This window comes from Pagrus major, chromosome 7, assembly GCF_040436345.1.
Source record: "Pagrus major chromosome 7, Pma_NU_1.0".
NCBI classification, from domain to species: Eukaryota; Metazoa; Chordata; class Actinopteri; order Spariformes; family Sparidae; genus Pagrus; species Pagrus major.
This window is the reverse complement of record NC_133221.1, coordinates 20,900,441-20,911,477: the sequence shown is the minus strand read 5'-3', so window position 1 is coordinate 20,911,477 and position 11,037 is coordinate 20,900,441. Positions and strand designations below refer to the sequence as shown.

Here is an 11,037-nt window from a genome sequence, read left to right as displayed (position 1 = left end):
TGATGTTGGATACACATGGACAGCTAGAACCCCAACTGGCCCAGCAGCCCACGGCTCATCGTCTGTACGATCCAAGCACCTATCTCCCACGGTGGCTCCCCAGTTGGCTCCTCAGCACTACCGTAGGTCCCCCTGCAGGTTGGAAGTCGAGCTCCTCCAACCAACCTCAGGCACCCAGTGAGCCTTTGAAAGCGTGCCCCCTCTAAAACACCCGAGACACCCGGGTGAAGAACTTGAGCCTTTTGATGAAGAGGAGAGGAGTTCTGCAGAACATGAGGTTAAGTCTCCACGCATACATGCATTTTTATATTATTTAACATTATCTAGGACGACATGCAAGAAGTGGAGAACTTATTTGTGGTGTCTGACCTCTGGACAGGGTCATGTGTTTCTCAGACAAATTCTGTATGGGACTTGTTAAACTTTGCACATTTGCACATAAGAAAATTGATGATTTTTGTACATCACCCTGAGTCAAAATCTAGATTAAGGAGGAACACAAATGGTATTGTTCCAGTGTACCTACACATTGCACATTGGGGGTTACTAACAGCTCAACAGCAATTTTTCGGTCAGGTTAACCAATTTTTCACTATAACATTACCAAAAGGCAAAAAGACCATATCACAGAGTTGACAATCAAAAATGGATGAAAACATTTGAATAATTTTTTAGAATGTATATGGAAGTACAGTTAACTAATGTTAGCTAGCGTTATGCAATTTAGCATTAGTTAACATTTCGTTTAATCTTTTAGCTGCAATATAGATGCTATAAGACCGAGGGGAAAAGGTAAGAAAACCTGGCAACATACCTCTCTCAATACAAGTAAAACCTATAAAAATGTCTGTTTTAAATAAAATAATAGTAGAAATAGTAGCCTATATTTACCTTTTTTGTCAGTTAGTTGTTTTCTCTTTTGTCACTTCCACCAAAGGCTGAAAAAAAAATTGAAAAGGAATCTCCTTTGCCATTGGTTAGGTTTTCATGGACAGGTTTAATCTGAATGGATTTACAAATCACAAAACGTTAATAGTCACATGGAGCCATCGGTGTAAAGATTAAAACTGACTGCTAACTTGGTTCATTAGACTTTTCTCCACAAACCTGTGCTTGTGCAGATTAGTTTTCTTGAGAGGGATGGTGAGTTGCTGTTGCCTTACAGCGAGAGTCTTGGTCTTGGTTGGACCTCTTGGTTTATAAAGATGCCCCTGCTGTTGCTCTTTACCAAGACACCGTACTCACTCATTAATGCAGAACCGAGCTGAGGTTTCCAAAGGTCAGGGAACGCAAAGAGAAACAGATGTGTAGTTTATTTTTTATAAATAAAACACATCACAATTTAAAACACATGTATTACATCTTCTGATGTTTAGATTGTCTGTTTTTTACTCAGTCATACTAAATCTGTAGGATAAAAATGGGCTGATGTTAACGATTAATATCTACAATATTATTCACCCCTTTCTCAGAAAAGGGGTCACAGAGTGGCGGCTCGTGACATCTTTGCACTGAGACATTTAGGCATCCAGATTCCAAATGTTAAAATTCTGGCGGAGGAGAGAATGCTTTAAAAATAGCATGAAAACACGTGTCACTGTACACTGATTTTTCAAACAGAATGTAGGAGTGCAGAAGAGACGCAGTGGTATCACAAAATCCCCCCCTCTACTGAATCCACTGCTCCAGTGGTTAATGTGAGGAAAGTGTGCCACCACCTGGATGTTTTGGTACTTTCTGGAAAGGATCATGCTGCAGTAGACTACATGTAATCTATTCTACATGTAAAACTCAAGTCAAATTCTGTTAATAAAAATACAATATGAAATCCAGTGACTTATATAAAGAATGTACCAACAGTAATGTGATTAATTTGATTTGTTTATTAAAGAAGATTCCACACAAACTTCACATATAACCTTAACATTCTCCATTTATTTTTGAATACTCGCTTGAAAAAACCTTTAGTGCAAATCATACAGAATAACTGTTTAGAGATTGATAACGTGATTTTTTAAATTATTAATAAATATACATGACTCAATTTACACTTCGAAATGCTACAAGCACTTTTCACAGTTAACTAACAGTCTCCCAAACGGTCCTGTACATCCAACACATTGCAGTCAGTTTCGATGAGGGAAATATTACCAGCGAGGATTAAAAAGGCAAAATGTAAAGTAGAAGTACCATTACACTTTCTCTCCCTCAGATACAGGCCATTGTCAAGTTTTAGTTTGCCCAAATTAATAAAACTCAATTCAGTAATAATGAAATAACTACCCTGTATAGCACTAGATCATCAAACTAGTAGCTTACCAAAATTTAAATGAAACAACTGATTTTTCAGCATAAATTACACCATGATCTTACATTTCCGGTTTGTGATTTATACTGTACATGTTAGACTTCATTATACACACTTCACACAATAAACTGTTATACAGATTGTAAGCAATGATAAAGCGCTTGTATGCTACAGATGACAAAGACCTAGATAGACTGTCCTAATGAGGCTTTCTATTCATTGAAATGGAGAAAAAAACACACCACTATAAAAAAAACAAAAACAAAATCATATTTCAGGATTTCAGAAGAAATGCAGTGGAGGCCAAGCACTGGAGGGGGCTCCGTCAATGCTGTTAGGAACTGAACTCTTATTATTGATGCTTCCAAACTGTACAGGATATAGCACTTCTGTTTGTGATTGCAGTGCAAACACATCAAACTGCAGTGATTCCCACAAGTTAAAAATGTATTTGTGGTGGCCCATAAACTTATGAGATTAGGCTATGTAGAGAAGCCCTTCTTAAAAATGAGCTCACACATAAATGGTTTCTTTTTGAGTAATCTGCACTTTCAACTGCAGCTTCACAGACTTTCGAAGAGAAAAACAATTTGATCCATCTGTGTGGCCACCAAAATAAATTCTTTCTGTGGAAAACACCAAACTATGTTTGTTCTTCATCACCTCTATGCCACATTTAGTACTATTATATACATTTGATGGCACATTAAGAGCATTATTCTCAAAACTTTCATACAAACACATAGCAACTGGGCCAACCAGATTATATACAATTTGGATTTGCAAAGGCTGTAGCATTAAATCTACCAATATTACATTCACACCAAAAAAAACAAAAAAACAGACTTTCCTAAAAGTAATCAACAGTGCTGATATTGTTAATAATTTGTAAGTTACACTACACTACTGAGTGTATTAGTTTCTGTGATTCTTTAGTCTTGCGTTTCAAAGCAATCTAATGTGTCTTCCATGTGAATACACTGGTTACTGTCGATCAGACCAACAGAGCAGCATCAGATTCAGTGTTTAAGGCCTAATTGCATCAACATAATCCATCCAAAATTAATGTAGCCGTCACATGAGCTCACAGCATGCAGTAAACCAAAAGGCCACAGACAACAGATAAGGAAAAGTGCAAATGCATGCTGAAGATGATTGCCACCTGCCATCCTCTCTAAATAACCCACCAAGTATGAAATGAGAGCAGCCTCCCAGCTCAATTCCTCCCACTTCCTTTCCAATTTGTGACATGTAGCAGTCAGATTAACTTCAAAGTGCAAATCCAAGCCGTCGACAGAAAAGTTTACGAAATGGAGGAGAAATTTACAAAACTTTCAAGCTACTACAAAAGCATTCAAATACTCAGTGAAACACATCCAGTCACTGCAGGATCATCAGTCGTCTGTTTTATCCTCAGTTCAGTCATTTATTGTACAGTATGATGCAATCTGTGGTGCACATGGAGTTTACAGTGTGATTAGCAGTTATCTCCCTTTAGGATCAGTATATGTTCCACACAGCAGGGTCCTGAAAACAGAACAAAACACAAATTGAAAAAGATAAAGACGTGAGGTTGCTTATCATCTGGGTATTGCGTTAATGCTTATCATTTAAGATGTTTTAATATTTCAACGTTCATCTTTATAAATCATATTAGTTTTTTTTTTTTTTAGAAGATGGCAGTACACAGATATTATTGGCTGCAAATTTAATTGCACAATTACACTGTTTATGATCTTATGAGGCTTGTGATCATCACTTTGTAAATAAATTTAAATGTACTTTAACTACCTGACGATCCCGTGTGAGCTGCTGCGTAGACCTCAAGCTGTAGGACTCTGCTCAGAGCTGTTGTTAACGGCTTCATTCGTTTCCTCTCGGCTCTGGGTGGGAGGCAGCTTGTCCTTCTGTGCCGCAGCCTGTTGTGGTTTCACTATGGTGATTTTAATGGGGATCCCTTTGACGCTATGCTGCACTCTGCTATATTGACGCATAGAGGGGTTGAAAGTGCGAACAATGGGAAGTTCATTCAGAGTTGATGCCTCTTGTTGTGGCTGCATGCTCTCTTTTATGATTATTTTGCTTCTTTTGCTTGAAAAGACAGTTTGCACTGGGAGGATGGCGGGCCTCTTTGCTGGGCCAGAAGTCTGGAGTCGAGTTTTATGCGGCGGTGAGGCTTGTTGCGTCTCTTCAACGCCTCTATGCAGGTGTCCATCATTTTCCTTTGTCACAGAGATTCCTCCCTCTTTACGTTTTTTCACCTCTTTAGGTTTCTTAGGGCAGTGTGCAAGGTGTTTGGTTCTGCTGCGACGCATTGTGAATGCCCTGCTACAGTGTGGGCAGACAAAGATCTTCTGCCGCTCGTCCACCTGTGCGGGGGAGATTTTATTGGATGAAGGGACTGATTTGTTCCTCTGTGGCATGACCCTTTGGACCAACTTTTTCTTCCTTTTGTTCAGTACCTTTAACTTCACCTTTACTGGTGATTCTTGGTTTGGTTTCGACCTGTTTGACTGGCTGGGTCTGTTTGAATTATTCATCCCATTAGTAGAATTTGTGGTAGACAGAACTCTATATTGAGTTTTCGCAAAATGGCGTAGTGGGATGGGATTCTTTTTAGGCGTGTATCGCCTTTTATCACTGGCGTTTGCACAAGCCAGGATATGCTTGTGAAGCTCTGGCATGTTATCAAAGCTTTTTCCACACTTGGTGCACCGAATAGCCGTACTAAAGGTTTGTGGGATGTTGTGGGTGGTGAAGTTTGTGGCTGAAGCCACTGAGCCAGCAGGTGATCTGTTATGGTAAGGAAACGGAGGTGGCTTGAAGCTGGGATAATGTTGGTTAATGCCAAGACGAACATCAGGTCCTTTGATCTTGCCTCCATCTGAGGCCAAGATTTTAATTGTTGTAAACAGTTCTTCAGCAGCCACATCTTCTTCACCTTCTTCCTTTTTCACCAGTTTGTCGGGTTCCTCTGGAGCATCGGACGCCGATGGCACATCGGGGGGCTCCGTCTTGACTTTTGTTGAGTTGTTGTAGTTCTGAGGTCTTAGTTTTCCCTTTTCTTCTTCGGTGTGTGTACACTGCTGGCCGGGATGTAATTCTTCTTGATGCTGCTTCAGATTGCAAAGGTAGACAAATTCTTTTGTACATGCACTGCAAACATAGGTCTTGCCCACGCCGTGAAGGTTTGATCGATGTTCAAGCAAGGCGGAGGGTTTCCCAAAGAGCAGCAGGCAGAACTCGCATTTGTAGGGCCATTCATCAGCATGGTCACCTACGTGGTCGCCTAGTTCCTTCATTGAATGGAAAAGCTTATCACACACATTGCAGATGAAATTCTTGGTGAACGTCTGCGGTTCTGCATCACTTGTTGTGTTGTTTGAAAATTCGTCCTCTTCAGCTTTCACAGGTGAAGGTGAGGTTTTCAATGGGATTTTGGCTATGGAAACGGTGCTGTCAGCAGCTTCCTCCTCTTTCATGGTGGGTGGCTCTGCATTGACATCAGGCTCTGGGTCAGAACTTAATTCACCCACAGCAGGACAATCAGATATCACTGAAGTGGTGGTGGATAGAGTTACTGATTCTGCGATGGAGGACACAAGAACAGGGGGGTCCACAGTTTCAGAGTTGGGCACAGACACAATCTGTTGCTGTTCTATATGATTAACAACCATCTGTGGAGGTGCTGGAGGCTCAGCAGTGTTTTCTTGTAAGGTAATGGCAGCGGGGACTACACTCCCCGGGGCTTCCAGAGCTATCGTGCACTCTATCAACACTGTGTTGCTGGTAATGTTGTAAGAGTTGATGAGGGAGTCATTTAAAGTTACAGTGGGTGCGAATGGCACTTCTGACACAGGAGTGGGCTCAACCATGGGTGGGTTGAGAGCTATTTGATCAGTGAGAAACACGTGACCAGGTAGACTTAGAGTCGGGTCAAGGGATTGGGAGAGAGTGACAAGGTTTGCAGAATTTGAAGTGGCAAATGCAGTAGTTAAATCACACTTTGAGGAATTTAATGCATTTTCCGTGCAGATTACTAAGGGCTCAGGAGATATGTTTGGAGCTAATACCTGGATTGGTTGGCTTGAAGGGTTAGAAATGGGTGGCGGTGCCAAAACTGTGATTAATGAAGAAGTAGTAGGGAGCATGGTGTGTGAGGCTGGGGAAGCAAAAGCTATAGTGCACGGGGAAGCTGGCTGCAAGGTGACAGGAGTGAGGGAGGCGGATGATGGAGTCAGAGAATTGGGAGGTAGGGCAAGTCCATAAACAAGTCCTTCTGCAACAGGGTCCACTGGGGTCATCATATCTGCACCTGTAACTATGGTGAAGTCAACTAAAGGGGTCTCCGGATTCCCGAGGCTTATATTCTGCTCTCCAATATTCACTAAGGCCTTCTCCAACAAGCATGTGTTTGATTTTCCTTCATTCAAAGCTGCCTGTGAAACTAAGTTTAATGTTAGTTCAGTTTCCCCAAGGCTCTTTTTTTGCAAACTCAAATCCAGTGCGGCTTCATCTAAAGCTACATCTTCATTTCTTTTGACTGTATTCGAAAGATCTAGTGGTTGCTGATTACAGGAATTACCACCAGTCATTTGGGGCCAGCTCTCTGTCGAAACAGGTCTCACTGGATCCTCTACAGATGGACTTGTGTCATCCTTTTCATTGCCTGTTTGGTGCACAGGTGAGGAATTACGTAGGGTTTCCATCTGTCCTGTACTTACAGCATCACTGTCTGCTGTATTTAGCGTTGGCGTTTCCTCATTAGATGCTGGGTTATGTTGTGGGGAGCTTGGTGGAGATCCAGTCCTTCTTTTAAACCTCCCTGTTCCAGCGGGCAGGACTGAGAGAGAGACAGGTGAACAAGGCTTCTGACCATCTGTGATGAGGGCGAGTGTAGGTTTAAGGCCATCCTGCTTCTCCAGGAGCTGCTTAAGCTTGGGTGACAGAAACACTGTTCTTTCCTTCTGCACAATGGTAGACTCTGTGTTCTGAGGAAGTAGATTCTCTATCAAAGAAGATAAGAGTGATGAGGAGGATGAAGACACAACCACCTCAGACTCCAGTTCAGTTTTAATTTGTGGTAAAAGAGGTGGTGTTGCAGTTCTTCTCTTGGCCAATGGTTGACCAGGTATCTCTTTTCCTGTAACTGAGTCTGTATTTAGAACCTGGCTGATCTGGGCAGGGTCTAGAATCAGGGAATCCAGTCTCACTAAAGTCGAAGACCCAGAATGAACCTCAGCTGCTTCACAGCTACTGACTGTGCTTGTTGACACTATCTTTCCATCAATGTAAAAGCTGAGGTTCTCTGAAATATTGCTAGAGACATCTAGCATGTATTGTTCTGTGTGCTCCCCTTCATTCTCCAGGACAGCCGAGGGTGCTGTACTGTCACCAAGCTCTGTTTTGTGTTGAGATGTCTCACTCACTATCCTCTGAGGATGTTCGTCCTGGGTTTTGATGACATGTGTGAGTTGCGGGTGCTGCTCGTGGATCCTGCGCTCATGCCGTCGCTTGTTGATATGTGTAGTGAATATCTTTTCACAGTACTTGCAAGCATGATGGCCATCTGACACTCCCTCTTTGTCTGGCTGAGCAGTATGCTCTCCAGCAGACAGAATGGGAGTATTAGAGTTAGCGGGGGATGATGTGTGAAACTGCATGACTGAGCCCTCTGAATCTAGACGCTTCATCTTCTCATGCTGACCCAGATTTGAACCAAAAGACACGTTGCTCTTATTGCTTTTGCATGCGTGTGCCTCGCTGTTCGCCAAAGCGTGGATGTGCATGTGTCGTTCCAAGCCTTGTTTGCTGGTAAAATGTCTCTCACAGTGCTGACAGGGAAAAGAGTCCCAGTCTCTCTCAGTATCCTCATTGGGATGTTTATTAAGATCTGGGTACAGCGACTGAATCATGTCTGGTGTCATGTCAATTTCCTCCTCATAAATGACCTCATCCTCCCCCTCCTCCATATCCTCATTGTCTCCAAATTCAGAGATATACAAATGAGGAGAGTCCTCCATCTTCTGTGTAGGTTGTATCCAGTTCTCTGGAGGAAGTCTGTCACACCGGACTTTTGACAGCTATCACACCTATTGAAAAGATCAAGGTGATATTGTCAATTAGCGGCATAATATAGCTTAAGTGCCAAGTAAGGACTGAAATGAACTTAATCGGTTTTTTTTTAAACAATTGTGCAGTCTAATCATTCACACAAACACAAACATTTAAATGCTGTGAGTTTGGATCATTGAAGTCTGCTTTATCAAATTAATATGTAGAGAAAAAAATAAAGATCTAAGGCACTCTTCTGGCAAAAAGGTTGAAAAGCCTTTTACTGTAGGTGGATATATCGTGTTGAAATTCTTGCAAGCAAACTCCTGCACACTGTTGAACTTGCAAAAATACATTTATTTGCGATGTTTTGGCACTAGACCACCAGACAAATAGTTTGATAAGAAAAGTAGCCATCTTAAATAGGGAGTGGCTGCAACAGTTATGATACATACTATGAAATCACTATCCCAGATGCCTCCTATTACATAAAGCACTTTGAGCTGCAATTCACTCATTAATTAGTAATACTAATCATTATAACGTTTATTATTACGAGCAATAGTTCCTTTTATTTCATTTGTATAAATGTATTACAATTGTATGAGAAAAGTATTACATTGTACACTGTTGATGATGATTATATTGTCTAAATCCTACGTATAATAACACAAGTGTATTAATTTCATAATCTCAGCCATGATAACCAGCCATGACGACCCTCTGTTTCCTATACATTTAAAGACAGAAACAAGGAGTCAACATTAAAGTAAAATAATACGTAGAATTGTTAACACACCATCTTACCATTTTAATGGTCAGTGAAGAGTAAAAAGCATGTTTTGTTGGACAGATGAACCCAGGCTTTTCTTTCTGCTGGAAGAAGAAAGAAAACCGCAAAGAACACGTTTAAAAAAAAAGAGAATGAAACCATTTCCATAATTTAGCATGACACATAATAATATAATGAAGCATTGCACTTAAGCTCGAACTACTGAATAATAAAAAACACAAAGTGATCAGTGTGAACAGCTGTGGTGTGGGAGTTGTTGATCACAGTGTACTTCAGCCTATCTCTTTGGTCATTTGGCTGCTGAATAAGCCTCCGGTCCTGACTCGTTAACTTATGCTGATGTCCCTCAAGTAATTGCTTCAGTCACTTTGTAAACAAAAATGTCAAATATTATCTTCTCCTTAAATGTAAGGATTAGTTGCTTTTCTTTGTCATTTATGGTAGTAAATTAAGAGTCACTGGGTTTTGCACAAAAGAAGCAATTTGAAGACGTCACTTCAGACTCTTTAGCAATTTTTTGACATTTTATAAATAAACGATTAAACCATTAATCCTGAAAGTAATTGACAGATTAATCAATAATGAAAATAAACATTGGCTGCAACCATACTCTACAGGCCAGTGTTTTCTTTTGAACCATTAGTCGCCTGAGAACAGTCCCAAAATACAGCTAATCTGCCCCCATGCTCTACCTTATTTACCCTTGTATGGCTGCTTTACATTACCTGCTACACTGACTACATACATTCACATCTGGTAACTGCCACACAGCTCGATCATTATCATTTAGATGTCATAGCTACCTTTCAGATATTACTGTAAGACTTGTAAAAAGAAGAAATAAGTTTGGTGCATTTTAAGATGCATCTACTGCTTGGTGGGACAAAATGGCAGGCTCATGATGTGTGGCTGATCTGTCGTGATCTTCCACCTGCTCATCACGACTGCACGAGCACTTACAACATCAATATCGGTTTCATTTAAGTGTTTATTGATAATTTATCAGCTTTCTCGTTGTGCACAATTGAGTTTATTCACTTATCCGCCTAATGAGTCCGTTACAAGCAGTTTTCAGACACAAGAGGCAATGTCAACACAGACCTTATATCTTATATTGATACACGTGCAGGTATTTTAATACAGTCCTGTGGTGTGCTCCTGTCGCACAAATAAATCTGAATCAGTCACGATATCATGTTTGCAGAACCGAAAAGTGTTCCACCATCATCAAGGGCCTACATACTGAATTATTTGAGCCAGTCTCGTAATATTCAACTTCTATTTCCATCCATCTGCACTGCAACAGGCTTATTTGACACTTATAACACACAAATTATATATTTATGGCAAGAATCCATCCATATTTTATATTATCATTACAAGTCGGATTAGCTTTGGTGTGCGTTCACACGCATCTGCTTCACCTGGTTTGGTGACGCTCCCCCGTCCTTGCACCATTGCTGGCTGGTCACACAACACGTCGTCACTTCACTGTTTTGCTACAGAGGCTGCTAGCTCGTCCACAGAAAGGTCAACTGGCTTCTCTAAAATAGCCCCACCACTACCCTCCAGACACAGGGAAGACACTTGGAAATTAAACCCCCACACCCGTCAAGGTCCTGAGACAAGGCTTCACATACCAAGTGTGGAAAAGAATCAGCTGTTATCGCCATTAAAGCATTAACGATGTACAGCTAGCCGCACTGCTAGCTCACAAGCCCTGGCTATATTTAGGATAGGATGTTCGACACGACCGTCACGGACACTAACTGTGACAGGCTACAAAAGTGCTCGTTACACTTTCATACGTACTTCTGTTGGCAGCCAGGCAACGGGTTGGATTATTCCTCCTGAGCAGGTTGTAGACAGTTGTGTGTTTTTC

At 41.1% G+C, this 11,037-nt stretch overlaps 1 protein-coding gene across 4 annotated transcripts; it reads right to left on the bottom strand.

The window, feature by feature from the left end:
- Positions 1 to 1,865: 1,865 nt before the first annotated feature.
- On the bottom strand, positions 1,866 to 11,037 carry prdm2a (PR domain containing 2, with ZNF domain a). Of its 4 annotated transcripts, none has more exons than XM_073470171.1 (4): positions 10,968 to 11,037; positions 9,170 to 9,238; positions 4,100 to 8,400; positions 1,866 to 3,835 (listed from the first exon to the last, which is right to left on the bottom strand). In XM_073470171.1, the coding sequence occupies exon 3, from the start codon at positions 8,329 to 8,331 to the stop codon at positions 4,132 to 4,134; it is 4,200 nt and encodes a 1,399-aa protein (XP_073326272.1). In that variant the 5' UTR covers positions 8,332 to 8,400; positions 9,170 to 9,238; positions 10,968 to 11,037; the 3' UTR covers positions 1,866 to 3,835; positions 4,100 to 4,131. The 4 variants fall into 4 exon arrangements, with proteins under 4 accessions (XP_073326272.1, XP_073326274.1, XP_073326273.1 ...); XM_073470173.1 differs by having other exon boundaries at positions 9,170 to 9,235; positions 10,968 to 11,001; XM_073470172.1 differs by lacking the exon at positions 10,968 to 11,037 and adding an exon at positions 10,580 to 10,890.